A 14,906-nucleotide genomic window follows, 5' to 3' on the forward strand; every position below is an offset into this window, starting at 1 on the left:
AACCTGGTTCAGGTTGTCAGTCAACCTACCAGGGTAGTTACAAACAGCACAGGAATGAAATCATCAACATGTATGGATCACGTCTTTACTAATGCTATAGAAATTTGCTTTAAAGCAGTATCCAAATCCATTGGACATAGTGATCACAATATAGTAGCCATATCTAGGAAAACCGAAGTTCTAATATAGCGTATAAGAGGTCATACAAGATGTTTTGTAGTGATTCTTATGTTGATGATGTAAAGAATATTTGCTGGTCTGTAGTGTGTAATGAGTAGCAACCAGACACTGCAATTGACACATTTATGAAATTGTTTATTCCAGTTACTAATAAGCATGCACCCATTAAGAAAATGACTGTAAAAACGGATAAATCCCCTTTGATTGATCAGGAATTGAAAAATGGTATGGTTGAGAGGGATGAGGCAAAATGTATGGCAAATATGTCTGGCAGCCCAACCGATTGGCAAACGTACTGCAAATTGAGAAATCATGTGACTAGACTAAATAAAAATAAACTATACTATGAAACAAAAATAAATTATATAAAGAATGATAGTAAAAAGCTTTGTTGCACCTTAAATTTAATTTTGGGAGAAAAGGCAAACTTGGCTCCATCCTTCATTGAATTAGATTGCTCATTCATCACAAAATCCACTGATTTTGGCAACTACTGTAATGATTTTTTTCATTGGCAAGATTAGCAAATTTAGGCATGACATGCCAGCAACAAACACTGACACTATACATCCAAGTATATCTGACCAAATAATGAAAGATAAGCATTGTACTTTTGAATTCCGTAAATGTGTATTTGACCAGATACTACAATGCTATTATACAGTAAAGAAATTGACAACAGACTTTCAGCACGCTTATAGGGAAGGACATTCAACAAGCACTGCACGTACACAAATGACAACTTTTTTTTTGCTGAGAGAAATTGATGATAAAAAGATTGTAGGGGCTGTTTTCTTAGACTTCAGTGCAGCTTTTGACATTATCGATCATCGTCTGCTGCTGGAAAAATGTATGTGTTATGGCTTTACACCCCCTGCTATATTGTGGATAAAGAGTTACTTGTCTAACAGAACACAGAGGGTGTTCTTTAATGGAAGCCTCTCCAACATAATCCAGGTAGAATCATTTATGGGCTCCTGAGTGGTGCAGCGATCTAAGGTACTGCATCTCAGCACTAAATTGGGAGTCCCATAGGGCAGCTCACAATTGGCCCAGGGTCGTCCGGGTTAGGCTTTGGCCGGTGTAGGCCATCATTATAAATAAGAATTTGTTCTTTACTGACTTGAATAGTTAAATTAAAAAAATAAATCAGGAATTCCCCAGGGAAGCTGTTTCGGCCCCTTCCTTTTTTCAATCTTTACTAACGACATTCCACTGGCTTTGAGTTAAGCCAGTGTGTCTATGTATGCAGATGACTCAACATTATACACCTCAGCTACTACAGCGACTGAAATGACTGCAACACATAACAAAGATTTGCAGTTAGTTTCAGAATGGGTGGCAAGGAATAAGTTAGTCCTAAATATTTAATAAACTAAAAACATTGTACTTGGGACACATCATTCACTAAACCCTCAACCTCAACTAAATATTTTTATGAATAATGTGGAAATTGGGCAATTTGATTTGACTAAACGACTTGGAGTAACTCTGGACTGTAAACTGTCATGGTCAAAACATATTGATACAACAGCAGCTAAGATGGGGAGAAGTCTGTCCATAATATAGCGCTGCTCTGTCTTCTTAACAACACTATCAACAAGCCAGGTCCTACAGGCCCTAGTTTTGTCGCACCTGGACTACTGTTCAGTAGTGTGGTCAGGCGCCACAAAGAAAATTACAATTGGCTCAGAACAAGGCAGCATGGCTGGCCCTTAAAAGTAAGGGAGCTAACATTAATGATATGCATGTCAATCTTTCATGGCTCAAAGTGGAAGATAGATTGACTTCATCACTACTTGTTTTTGTCAGAAGTGTTGACAAGCTGAATGTACCGAGATGTCTGTTTAAACTACTAGCACACAGCTCAGACACCCATGCATACCCCACAAGACATGCCGCCAAAGGTCTCTTCACAATCCCCAAGTCCAGAACAGACTATGGGAGGCGCACATTACTACGTAGAGCCATGACTACATGGAACTCTATTCTATATCAGGTAAATGATGCAAGCAGTAGAATCAGATAAGAAAACGAGTTAAAAAAACACTTTATGTAAGAGCGGGGACTGTGAAGAGACACACACAAAGGTACAGACACACGCATACGCACACAAGCACTAGCACACTCACTCTACAAACACAAACACATACATTGTAAGATTGTTGTATGGTGGTATTATACATTTTGTATTGTAGTGTAATAATGTTATATGATGTACGGTTTTATCTTTTGTTTTATATGTAATGTAAGTGCCTTAATGTTTTCGGACCCCAGGAAGAGTAGCTGCTGCCTTGGTAGCAGCTAATGGGGATCCCTAATAAATACAAATACAAATAGAAATTGTCCACACCATTAAAACTTGAGACATCTGTGGCATTGTGTTGTGTGACAAAACTGCACATTTTAGAGTGGCCTTTTATTGTCCCCAGCACAAGGTGCACCTGTGTAATTATCATGCTGTTCAGCTTCTTGATATGCCACACCTGTCAGGTGGATGGATTATCTTGGCAAAGGAGAAATGCTCACTAACAGCGATGTAAACAAACGTGTGCACAACATTTGAGAGAAATAAGCTTTTTGTGCATAAGGAACATTTCTGGGATCTCTTATTTCAGCATGGGACTAATGCTTTATTTGTAGCATTGATATTTTTGTTCAGTGTAGTAAGAAACAAGTACAGTTCATAACCTGTTGGGTGGCAACTCTGCCACACATTTGACCACATATTTTTTGTAACCTTTATTTGACTAGGCAAGTCAGTTAAGAACAAATTCTTATTTACAATGACGGCCTACCCCAGCCAATTGCTCACTGCCCTATGGGACTCCCAATCACAGCCAGATGTGAATCAGACTGGATTTGAACCAGGTGCTGCAGTGACACCTCTTGTACTGAGATGCAGTGTCTTAGACCACTGCGCCACTCGGGAGCCCAAACATACAGGTTGCTCCTCCCTGTTCTAAGGACTGGGATCAGCAGCCAGTGTTATGGCCTCAATGCAAGGTGGAACGAAACAGTGAGACCCAAACACCTGAGACTACACACCTATGTAATTTATTTTGTCTCAGAATGTGAAAAAGAGAGCCTTAGGTATAAAAAGAGTAGTGAATGCTAGCCAGGGCAGGATAACACCCTAACAATCCAACACACATGTCCTGGGCTAGCCGAGCCGTAGCCTGAGGGAGAAGCAGCATGTGGTAGAGGTTTTCTCCCGTCCTCTCCTAACACGTCTGAGGAGTGGGAGTGAGATAGACGCAGTGATAGGCATCAGAGCCAGCTGTGGATTAACACAATTTACACTTCACTTAGAGTAGGTAACAGAGCCACCTCCCCATGGCCCTTAGAAGGGTCTCCAGTCTCAGCTTCAACACCAGCCTCAGTCCTAGCCTCAGCCTCAACTCAAGCCCCTGGCCTGCACCTTCACAGTCTTTGAGTTTAAACCAAATAAAACACTACAAAGAGCTGTTTTAAGAGGCCAGGCTCTGTTACTGCAGCAGATACATTTACTAGGAGTAAATCAAATTCCAAAGTAGTAATGAAATAGAGAGACAAAATCGAATTTAGCACCACTGCACCCACTGCTGTTTTAGAACGCTTGAACAACGTTTCATGGCGTTTTGTTACATTCGTGGCAAGTTCAGACACTGTGACATTTATTGAATTCTCTCTCTCTCTCTCTCTCTCTCTCTCTCTCTCTCTCTCTCTCTCTCTCTCTCTCTCTCTCTCTCTCTCTCTCTCTCTCTCTCTCTCTCTCTCTCTCTCTCTCTCTCTCTCTCTCTCTCCTCTCTCTCTCTACTCCATCCTTTTTATGTAATGAAAAGATGTATGTGTGGGTGTACAAAGTCCGTTGGAAAACAAGTTGAACATTTCCACAGGACTTTGACAGTAATGATTTAGAGTCAATGGGGTATTGTGCACATGACAAGATGAAGATTATAATTAATCAAAATTACAAAAAGCGGTAATCATTCGACTGTATCCAGGATACACATGCACACACACCGTTCAGTGAGCAATATGACTGTCGCCTTACTCACTCCTACATTTTTAAATTATTTAGCAGACACTCTTATCCACAGCAACTTACAGGAGCAATTAGGGTTAAGTGCCTTGCTCAAGGACAGATACTGCTGACAGGGGAGGCTAGTGTTGAGCCAGTGTGTGTGAGTGGGCAGTGGGGGGCGGTATCAAAGGGATTCTCCCAATGGAAGGGTGTGGAGCTAGAGTTGCCCTGCCCCTGACACTGTCCTGCCCTGCCCTGCACAGGTGTCACATGAGAGGTGACAGGCTACAAGAGAAAACCAGGCCAGGGTAAAGGACAAGGTAAGACACCTCACATATTTTCCTCGTTTGTGGTTGCCCCCAGGGCCTTTTTATATCAGTTAGGCCTACAGCCAATTAACACAGCAGAGCTAGGGAGAGAGAGGAGAGGGAGTGAGCGAGAGAGACTGTAGGCAAAATTCCGATGTACATTACTCATTAACACCATCACCTCCTATTTATTTTTGTAGCTTTTCTTTCTTTGATTAGTATCAAAACATCTGAAGTCATAATAATGTACATCGTGTGATCTTCAGTAAACCAAATCTTGAAATAAATAGTCAAAATATTTTTATATATTTATATATATATATATATATATATATATATATATATATATAATTTTTTTTGCACATTTCCATCGTGTTTCTTTACTTATAATACACACAGCTGCTTTTCTAGAAAGGTATTGTATGTATTGACAGGTGTAGAGAGGTACTGTAGGTAGTTTAACATTCATAATCTATAGGACAAAGGCAAAAATTAATTTAACATCGTGTTCATCTTACTTCAACTGTTATTTGTGGAGAAACGTTAACATAGGCCTGGTCGGATCTGAACATCACATGCAAGTCTATCTTGCACATTCTAAAGAAGACAGAATTGATCAGAAATAGTATGATCATTGATTGAACAACTAATCTAAACTAATCTAAATTCAACACAATGCATTTTACAGTAGGTCCCTATGCATCTGACATATAGTATTGTCAATGGCCATTTTCATTTGAATGGAAATTCAGTGTACTTGCTGAACATTAGGTACTGTACATGTCATGTTCTCTCACTGAATGTGTGATGGCCTGGGATATTATACAGGTTGAGATTGAACAGTTCTGTGTATAATACCTTTATTCAGTATTGCACTGCCCTCAAGTGTTCATAGATCACATTGTTATCACATAGCATTGGAGACGTACAGGCCAAAAGATAAACGCTCTGCACAATAGCAAAAACTTGAATGAGTTTTTATGATTTGCCATTCAGAGACTCAGCTGTAATCGGTGAGTGGTCCTCCATGGATGGCTGCTCAGGTCAGCGGGTCAAATACAGTCACATACAGTATACTCAGAAAAAACTGTAGAGTAATAATCTCAGTCAGGCAAACTCAAAGATAAACCTAGGGCAGTTTTATACACTGTCAACCCTGTGATCATTTGGTATGTAGGACACAGTAACGCTGCAAGTTATTGTGTATGATGAACAGTAGGTCTATAGAAGTCACTGACCACCCTGCTGTTACAGTACTATTACTGTAATGCTGTGTGTTACTGACCATGGTACTGTTTGCCACATTCTGTGTGTTTTATATGTAGGCCTAGTATGTATGTCCCCATCTGTGCTGTAGTATGTAATGTGCGACCCCCCCCCCCTACCCTCTCTATGGATCACTGTGGCATCAGCACATTTCTAGCCTCTGCGGGGTCACACTCACTGTCAGTGTTAATCTCTGTGATAGTTTTATTGAACTCACACAAAAGCATACAATCACACAATAGGAATAGAACTAACTATGAGCTGCATCGTCAGACACCAGACATTTCAGAATGGAGTTGGTGTCATAAGGACTAGAGTGGTGAGTAATAGAGAATGATATTAGTAGATCCTTCCAACTCAATACCTAAATGTATTTTGAAGCAAGTGGAATTGATGAAATGTTGTTGAGATCTACTAAAATTACAATCCGTTATGTTGTTATGAGGTTCATTCTCAGGTTAGGCCAATCAAAATGTGTTTGGGTGCATTGGTGTTTCACAAATGGACTAAGATGGCCTCAGTCTCTTGAAAATGGTTAATATTTAATGGGGTTCATAGTACAACACTGCCAAGATGAGAGATATACTGTTAACCGTTTGTTGACACTTTTACAGAGCTCTTTTCAGAATAAGCAGTTGCCTGGTTTTTAGGGCATGCTAGGGTTGCTATTTGTGTTATCATTCACCATAGCCAATGTGTGAGAAGGTAGGTCTATATTTTCCCCTAATACTTTTGCTGCATTGATAAATGATGTACATTATTTTTAGTTTTACACCCCGCCCTCTGTCTGTCTGTGTTCAGTCGTCGCTGTGTGTGTTGCATTCTTTGCTGTTTCGCTCGTGTGCACCTCTATCGACTTAAGTTTGCATCGAAATACGTTTTTTTCCAGACACCGATTGACATTTCGTGAAATGACAACTACTAGGTGAATACATAGCCTGTTAACGCGGCAAACTAGTTACGCTACTCAACTGAAGGAAAGGAGATTCATAGGCTACTGTAGTAATTTTGTTTGATAAGGAAAAAAGATGAAAGTGACTGCACTGTTATGTTTTCTGGATAACACATTTATTGTGTAGATTTCTTGCTCTGTCATGGTAATTGTTTAGTATTGTGCTAGTCCAGTAGGCATTTTTACAAATGAAAAAAAAACTGGTGTTGACAAGTAGGCTAGTTTTGTATGTTGTCCTTAATTTTCTTTGGGTAATTTGAGGTCATCCCTGTGCGCACCGATCCAAGCCCAGCTGTATTTTCAATGCAGTTTGTAATGCAGTGTAGCCTAGTTTTATTGAGAAGGGTTAATTGCAATCCACAATTCAAGGTGTTCCTGCATGTGGGCATTCCTGCATCTGCAGGAACTCCTCTTTATACATATATTGGTCCATTTTTAAGCTAGGACTCCGGTACACAGGCGGGAGGCGGGGGCGATCCAGTACAGTAGGTGGAGTTAATGCACAATAACGTTGGTTGCCAACCTCCGATAAACCTTACAGAAGAAAAATAGGCAGGGATGACAACGGTAGCTAGTTAGCGAGGACACAGGTATGTCATAACAACAGCGAGGTCAGGTATTGGCAGACAGAAGTGAAGGACACCGTGTGCTAGCGAGCTAGGACGCCGGTACACAGCAGGCTGATAAAAATAATCATATAGACAATCAGGGAAACTCCAGAACATCAAAAGTGTCACACAAGTATGAAGATGGCATGTTCGGGGAGTGGGGGGGAATGAAGGGGATGCTCAAGGGAGGGGGGTGTTCATGCAGTAACCAATGGGATGCTCGGGGTGTTCCCACATGCAAGATCCCAATCCCAAAATCATTTGGGGTTAATGCTGCGTTCGTAACCAAGTGGGAGGTGGGACTTTACCAGTTGTAAAGTCGTAAATACCAGTTGGATGCATTCACATGCTTTGAACTCGTTGAGAAACGCAGATTGGCTAATGGCCAAAAAGCTGCGTAAACCATAAACTAAAAGTACAACTATCATGCTTGTAATTAATATTAATAGATTGTTTTTTATACATAATGTTTTGTTGTTGCATTTGTTATCGAGTTAATTTCCTTAGTAGGTGAAATCAGAGGTCAGCATGTGGGAGAAGTGGGAGCTCAGGATGATAGACGAGTTGTCTACATGGAGGACCATTCAAGTGGATTTTTACCAGTCGTATGTGTTACGTTTCCACTTCCTTCTTGGTTACGAACGCAGCATTAGCCCTCTGTAACGTGTGCGCTGGGAGTCAGGAATCAAGTTCAGTGAGTGAATAATTTAATAAATAAACTAAACATAATACCAAACAAGAAACACGAACAACACACAGACAGGAAACTGAAACAGAACCAATAACACCTGGGGAAGGAACCAAAGGGAGTGACATATATAGGGAAGGTAATCAGGCAAGTGATGGAGTCCAGGTAAGTCTGATGCCGTCGCTGGTGCCATAACGATGGTGACAGGTGTGCGTAAAGAGCAGCCTCGTGACCTAGAGCGCCAGAGAGGGAGTATACGTGACACCCCCAGGTTCTGGTGACGCCACTGAATGTATTTGTGTATTTGTGTAAAATATGCACCAGAAGATGTTTGCAGTTATTGTATGCATTTAAATTGCACAATTTACAACTCAGCCTACAACAAAGAACAGTGTTTTTACTATTTTAAATCTCCACAAATGCCATAAGTATTTATCCATTCCGCTTTTAATACAGGATTACCTGATAGTGTAATTGACATATTGATAGCATTTCTTTACAACTGCTGTCCCTGACAATGATCATATATCCTACAGAGAGGGGACCTGCTGTGCTGAGATGGCTATGGTATGTCTCACAGACTTTGAGGAGTATGCGAAGGAGCACCTCTCCAAGGCCACATGGGACTACTACGCAGCCGGAGCAGACGAGTGCTGCAGCAGGGATGACAATCTGCTGGCCTACAAACGGTAGGTACCTCTCCCAATCCTGCAAACTACAGTACCCACGATTCAATGTCGGTCACTAACATCACTCAATAACAGCACACCTCAAACTGTAGTGCTTGGAAGATCCAAAATAATCACTTTGTCTCGGTCCCAGGATCCGTCTGCGACCACGGATTCTACGGGACGTGTCATTGAGTGACACCAGGACCACGGTGCAGGGCACAGAGATCAGCTTCCCTGTGGGCATCGCCCCCACTGCCTTCCACTGCCTGGCCTGGCATGAGGGAGAGATGGCCACTGCCAGGGGTGAGGACTAGGAGGGCTTTAACAGCTGTAGAGCTCTTTAGGGGTGAGGACTAGGAGGGCTTTAACAGCTGTAGAGCTCTTTAGGGGTGAGGACTAGGAGGGCTTTAACAGCTGTAGTGCTCTTTAGGGGTGAGGACTAGGAGGGCTTTAACAGCTGTAGAGCTCTTTAGGGGTGAGGACTAGGAGGGCTTTAACAGCTGTAGAGCTCTTTAGGGGTGAGGACTAGGAGGGCTTTAACAGCTGTAGAGCTCTTTAGACCAATAGCTTTGTTGTCACTGAGTATCCAAGGGGTGGTCCACTCAAAATCTCTTTCTCTTGTTTACTATTGCTCTTCTTTACTATTGCTAATACTGCACAATTTAAACACTTTCCCCCCAAAACCCCCTTCCCTGATGCATGTGTAAATAAATTGTGCCTTCCTGTATTATACTTGTGCAAAAAAATATATATGTTCTACTTGAAACTCTCTCTCTCCTCAGCTACGGAGGCAGTGAACACATGTTACATCACCAGTACCTACTCCACCTGCTCTGTGGAGGAGATCGCAGCTGCAGCGCCTAACGGCTACCGCTGGTTTCAGCTCTATGTGTACCGGGACAGGAAGCTGTCTGAATCAATCATTCACCGTGTGGAGGCCCTGGGCTACAAGGCCTTGGTCCTCACCGTCGACGTGCCCTACACTGGGAAGCGCCGCAACGATATACGCAACCAGTTCAAGCTCCCGCCACACCTCAAGGTCAAGAACTTTGACGGTGTCTTCCAGGTCAATATTTTTAACAGTAATGATTTTTACCGTAAAATCATATAGGGATGGTTTCCTGGACAAAGATTAAGTCTAGTCTTGGACTAAAAAACACTGTCAATGGAGAATCTTAATCTGTGTCTGGGAAACCAGCCCATAGTGCCATAGTAGCGAGACAGTAGCTGCTCTAGAATTATTTAAGAATAATCCAACTAATGTATTTCCCATGAGGCCTCCTTCTGTGTGTATGTGTTTTGTTCTGTACTGTACTGTCTCCTGTATTGTATTGTGTTCTGTATTGTATGCATCTGTCGTGTCTGGGTGGGTGTCCCTCTGACTACTTCTGTAGGAGGCTACAGGTCCTGCGGGTGAGGAGTATGGGGTCCCTGCTAACACCCTGGACCCCTCCATCAGCTGGAAGGACGTGTACTGGCTGCAGTCTCTCACCCGCCTGCCCATCATCATCAAAGGCATCCTGACAAAGGAGGACGCTGAGCTGGCCGTGGAGCATGGCGTCCAGGGCATCATCGTGTCCAACCACGGAGGACGCCAGCTGGACGGAGGGCCCGCCACAGTAAGAATGGGCACAGAGTATATCACTTCATCATCATCTCACCTCTATTTGACCCTACAGTCAGCAAGCCAAACACCATTTTGTTTATGAAATGTTGATTTTAAAGGACAAGGTCGTTCCATTTGATTTCAATCACTTTTGACCACAACCCTTTTCATACATATTTTCCCATTTTAGAAGTGGTCAGAAGTGAAATTTTGGACCTGAATGCCCACACATTCAAGACATAGAAGTGCTCAAAGTTGACCCTTTTTGCAAAACCCACCATACCATGAGACATCCGTGTCCTCATCACTGGAAAAGATAAACAATTGAGTTTATCATTGAAGATCTTAGAAACAGGGTTGTCAAACTATTCTATACTTTTTTTTATTTCCTAGCCTAGACCCTATTTTACATAATCTGAAGTGTTTGTGTTGTGCCAGCCATCTGTTTAGATACAGCATGCTCTTGAATACAGGGTGGGTGTCATGTTTTGGCTGATAAATGTACTAAAAGGGAATCCAATATAAATGTTCACTTTCAAATGGTACCACAAAGATGGTTGGAGGTCCACACATCATAGAATGTTGATTTGAATATCAGTTGTTTTAAATGATACTGTTAATATTCCATAGGAAGTTTCCTCTGCTCTCTTCTCTACCACCCAGATAGATGCCCTGTCTGAGATTGTGGACACAGTGCAGGGGCGGATCGAGGTATATCTGGACGGGGGCGTCCGCACTGGTAGTGACGTGCTGAAGGCTGTAGCTCTGGGAGCCAAGTGTGTGTTCATCGGCAGGCCTGCCGTGTGGGGCCTCGCCTATAAGGTAACAATTAACATTGTGTGAGATCAACCTATTAACTTGAGAAACTGAGAATAACAAACTGTCTTGCTGCCTGTGTCTGTTCCTTCAGGGTGAAGAGGGGTTGAAGGAGGTACTTCATATCCTCAACGATGAGTTCCGTCTGTCAATGGCTCTGTCTGGTGAATGAGGAACCAAACTTCTTACATAATCATATTTTTTCCAGTCTGAGATTCAAACCCCTTGCTTAGCTATCATTACCTCAACCTCATAACATTGCAACACTAATGTTTTGTTGGTCTTTCCTCCCTTAGGGTGCAGGAACGTGGCTGAGATCAACAGGAACCTCATCCAGTTCTCCAAACTGTGACTTGACAGCAGGGGGCGCCAGAACCAGCTTGACGAATAACGACGAAAGCAATACAGCGCTATCCATTCAATCAATAGAACTTCCAATTAAACCAGAATTTGGGACAACAAAATGAAACCTCTCATGTGAATCATAATGAACTGAAACTGAATCTGACATCAATCAAATAAATCCTGAAATCATAATAAATCTGAATAGTTTTATCCAATGTGGCTGCCTTAGTTCTTGTGAAAAAATAACCAGACATATTTAAATATAAGCATCTTCCATATGATATAAGCAACAAAATATGGTTTTCACTCAGCTATTCCTAACTCTCAATGGCTGCCGGCCCCCTGTCAACCCATCTATGAGTGAGAGAGGCCTGATATTGTGTCTCTGATGAACAGGGGTGGCAGAGAATATGGTGACTAAAATACAGTGCCTTCAGAAAATATTCATACCCCTTGACTTATTACACATTTTGTTGTGTTACTTCCAGAATTCAAAACGGAATAAATATATTTTCTCTCACCCATCTACACAATAATATCAAAGTGAAATCGTGCTTTTAGATTTCTTTTTGAAAATGTAGTGAAAACTAAATAAAGAAATTGTGAGGAACAACACTGCAGAAGAGAAGCAGGTACGGGGAGTTGACATTTAATTAGGAATGGAAATGTAACAGGACAGGAACAGCGTCAGAACTGGGAAAAACAAAGACAGATGACAATCAATGCAGCACCGGGGAACTGACAAATATAGGGGAGGTAATAAACAGATGATTGAGTCCAGGTGAGTCCAATAATCGCTGATGCGTGTGACGAAGGAAAGCAAATGTGCGTAATGATGGTGGCAGGAGTGCATAATGCAGGGCATCCTGGCGCCCTCGAGTGCCGGGGGGGAAGAGTGGGAGCAGGCGTGACAGTACCCTCCCCCCTCTAGGGGCACCACCCGGCGTCCCACCTGGGCGAGCCTGACGGGCCGGCCGAGACACGGGTGCTGGACAAGCCGGCTGGGGGTAGAATCCCGACGAACCAGCAGAGACGTGGGAGCCTGGCGGGCCAGCTGAGGCATAGGAGCCTGTCGATCCCACTGAAGCGTAGGAGCCTGATGATCCAGCTGAGGCGTAGCAGCCTGATGAGCCGGCTTGGCGTAAAAACCTGACGATCCGGCTGAGACCTGACGTGGGATATGCGCCTTCCGAGCCAACCTGGGCAAGGAAACCTAGCAAGCCGGCTAGGGCATGGAAGCCCAACAATCCAGCTAAAGCACCCCCAATTCCATCGGCGCCAACCCCCGGACCCAACGTCACCACCAACTGAACCGCCAGCACTCCCTGATGCTTTATTTGATGGTGGCTGCATTCTGTACGGAACGACGCTGCAGAAGAGAAGCAGGTACGGGGAGTTGGTATTTAATTAGGAACGGACATGTAACAGGAAAGGAACAGCGTCAGAACTGGGAGACACAAAGACAGATGACAATCAATGCAGCATCAGGGAATTTACAAATATTGGGGAGGTAATAAACAGGTGATTGAGTCCAAGTGAGTCCAATAATCGCTGATGCGCGTGACGAGGGACGGCGTAATGATGGTGTCAGGAGTGCGTAATGCAGGGCAGCCTGGCCCCTTGAGCGCCGGGGGGGGAAGAGTGGGATCAGGCATGACAGAAATATCAAGTTTACATAAGAATTCACACTCACATCTCTGAGTAAATACATGTTAGAATCACCTTTGGCAGCGATTACAGCTGTGAGTCTTTCTAGGTAAGTCTGTAAGAGCTTGGCACACCTGAATTGTACAATATTTACCCATTATTCTTTTCAAAATTCTTCAAGATCTGTCAAGTCTTGCCTTTGATTTTCAGGCAGATTTAAGTCAAAACTGTAACTTGCCCACTCAGGAACATTCATTGTCTTCTTGGTAAGCAACTCCAGTATATATTTGGCCTTGTGTTTTAGGTTATTGTCCAGCTGAAAGGTGAATAAATATCCCAGTGTCTGGTGGAAAGCAGACTGAACCAGGTTTTCTCTAGGATTTTGACTTTGCTTAGCTCCATTCTGTAAATCTTTTATCCTGAAAGACGCTGAATGTGTTGTATTGGATTTTCCCCAGACATAACATTTTGTATTCAGGACAAAAAATGAATTGCTTTGCAACATTTTTTGCAGTATTATTTTAGTGCCTTGTTGCAAACAGGATGTATGTTTTAGAATAACTTCCTTCTTTTCACGCTGTGTCACACCCTGACCTTAGAGATCATATTTATTCTCTATGTTTGGTTAGGTCAGGGTGTGACTCGGGTGGGAATGTCTATGTTTTCTATTTCTTTGTTTTTGAGCCGAGTGTGGTTCCCAATCAGAGGCAGCTGTCTATCGTTGTCTCTGATTGGGAATCATACTTAAGCAGCCTGTTTTCTACCTGAGTTTTGTGGGAGGTTATTTTCTGTTTAGCGTGTGTGCCTGAACTGTGCGTTTTCGTATTTCCCTTCTGTTATTTTGTTTGAGTGTTTCTTGAAAATAAAATATCATGAGCACTTACCACGCTGTGCTTTGGTCCACTTCTTCAACTACAAACGACGGGCGTTACACTCTGTCAATTAGGTTAGTATTGTGGAGTAACTACAATGTTGTTAATCCATCCTCCAGTTTTCTCCTATCAAAGCCATTAAACTGTTTTAAAGTCACTATTGGCCTCATAGTGAAATCCCTGAGCAGTATCCTTCCTCTCCGGCAACTGAGTTCAGAAGGACGCCTGTGTCTTTGTAGTGACTGGGTGTATTGATACACCATCCAAAGTGTAATTAATAACTTCACCATGCTTAATTTGTAAAACATTCTAGAAATATGATTCCACTTTGATATTATGTGGTATTGTGTGGAGGCCAGTGACAAAAAATCTAAAATTCATCCATTTTAAATTCAGGCTGTAACACAACAAAATGTGGAAAATGTCAAGGGTTGTGAATACTTTCTGAAGGCACTATAAGTGAATTGTGAAGGTGAATTTGCTTTTAGATCAGTGGCCAACAGAGATCCATCAGTCAAAAAATGTTGAGGGTGAAATGATTGATCCCTTCTGGTTTCATTGTAATAACTGTTCTGGCTGGTGAGGTGGAAGCGAGAGGAGTGTAGTTGGTTGATAGAGTGATGTAACAGGGCTGTTTGGCATTCCAGTTCCTAATCCTCTGAGAACAACAGCGTGATTTGATTCAGAACCCTGGAGACACAATGAGATGAGAACTGCTGTAAAACCACTTTGAGAATAAAATATATTTTAAAATACTTTCTGCCTCCTGTCATACATTTACTTGTATTTGATGCTAAAATATTTGATGGGGTTTGTTATTTGTTTCTTCTTACAATTTAATTGACATCTTTGAAACTTGAGATTATAATGGGATTCTAAAAAAGAATTGTAAGAAACTGTAGTGCCACATTTGACACTAGAGAAGTATAGGAGACTCTAGG

The 14,906-nt window shown here is 42.3% G+C and overlaps 1 protein-coding gene across 3 annotated transcripts; it reads left to right on the forward strand.

Moving 5' to 3' along the window:
* The first annotated feature begins 6,055 nt into the window (after positions 1-6,055).
* Positions 6,056-11,656, forward strand: haox2 (Hydroxyacid oxidase 2). Of its 3 annotated transcripts, none has more exons than XM_014164721.2 (8): positions 6,056-6,079; positions 8,545-8,697; positions 8,831-8,982; positions 9,462-9,745; positions 10,074-10,298; positions 10,949-11,107; positions 11,196-11,265; positions 11,398-11,656. In XM_014164721.2, exons 2-8 carry the CDS (start codon positions 8,567-8,569, stop codon positions 11,451-11,453), a joined length of 1,077 nt encoding a protein of 358 aa, XP_014020196.2. In that variant the 5' UTR covers positions 6,056-6,079; positions 8,545-8,566; the 3' UTR covers positions 11,454-11,656.
* Positions 11,657-14,906: the final 3,250 nt, after the last annotated feature.

Source organism: Salmo salar, chromosome ssa21 (genome assembly GCF_905237065.1).
Source record: "Salmo salar chromosome ssa21, Ssal_v3.1, whole genome shotgun sequence".
In the NCBI taxonomy this organism is placed as follows: Eukaryota; Metazoa; Chordata; class Actinopteri; order Salmoniformes; family Salmonidae; genus Salmo; species Salmo salar.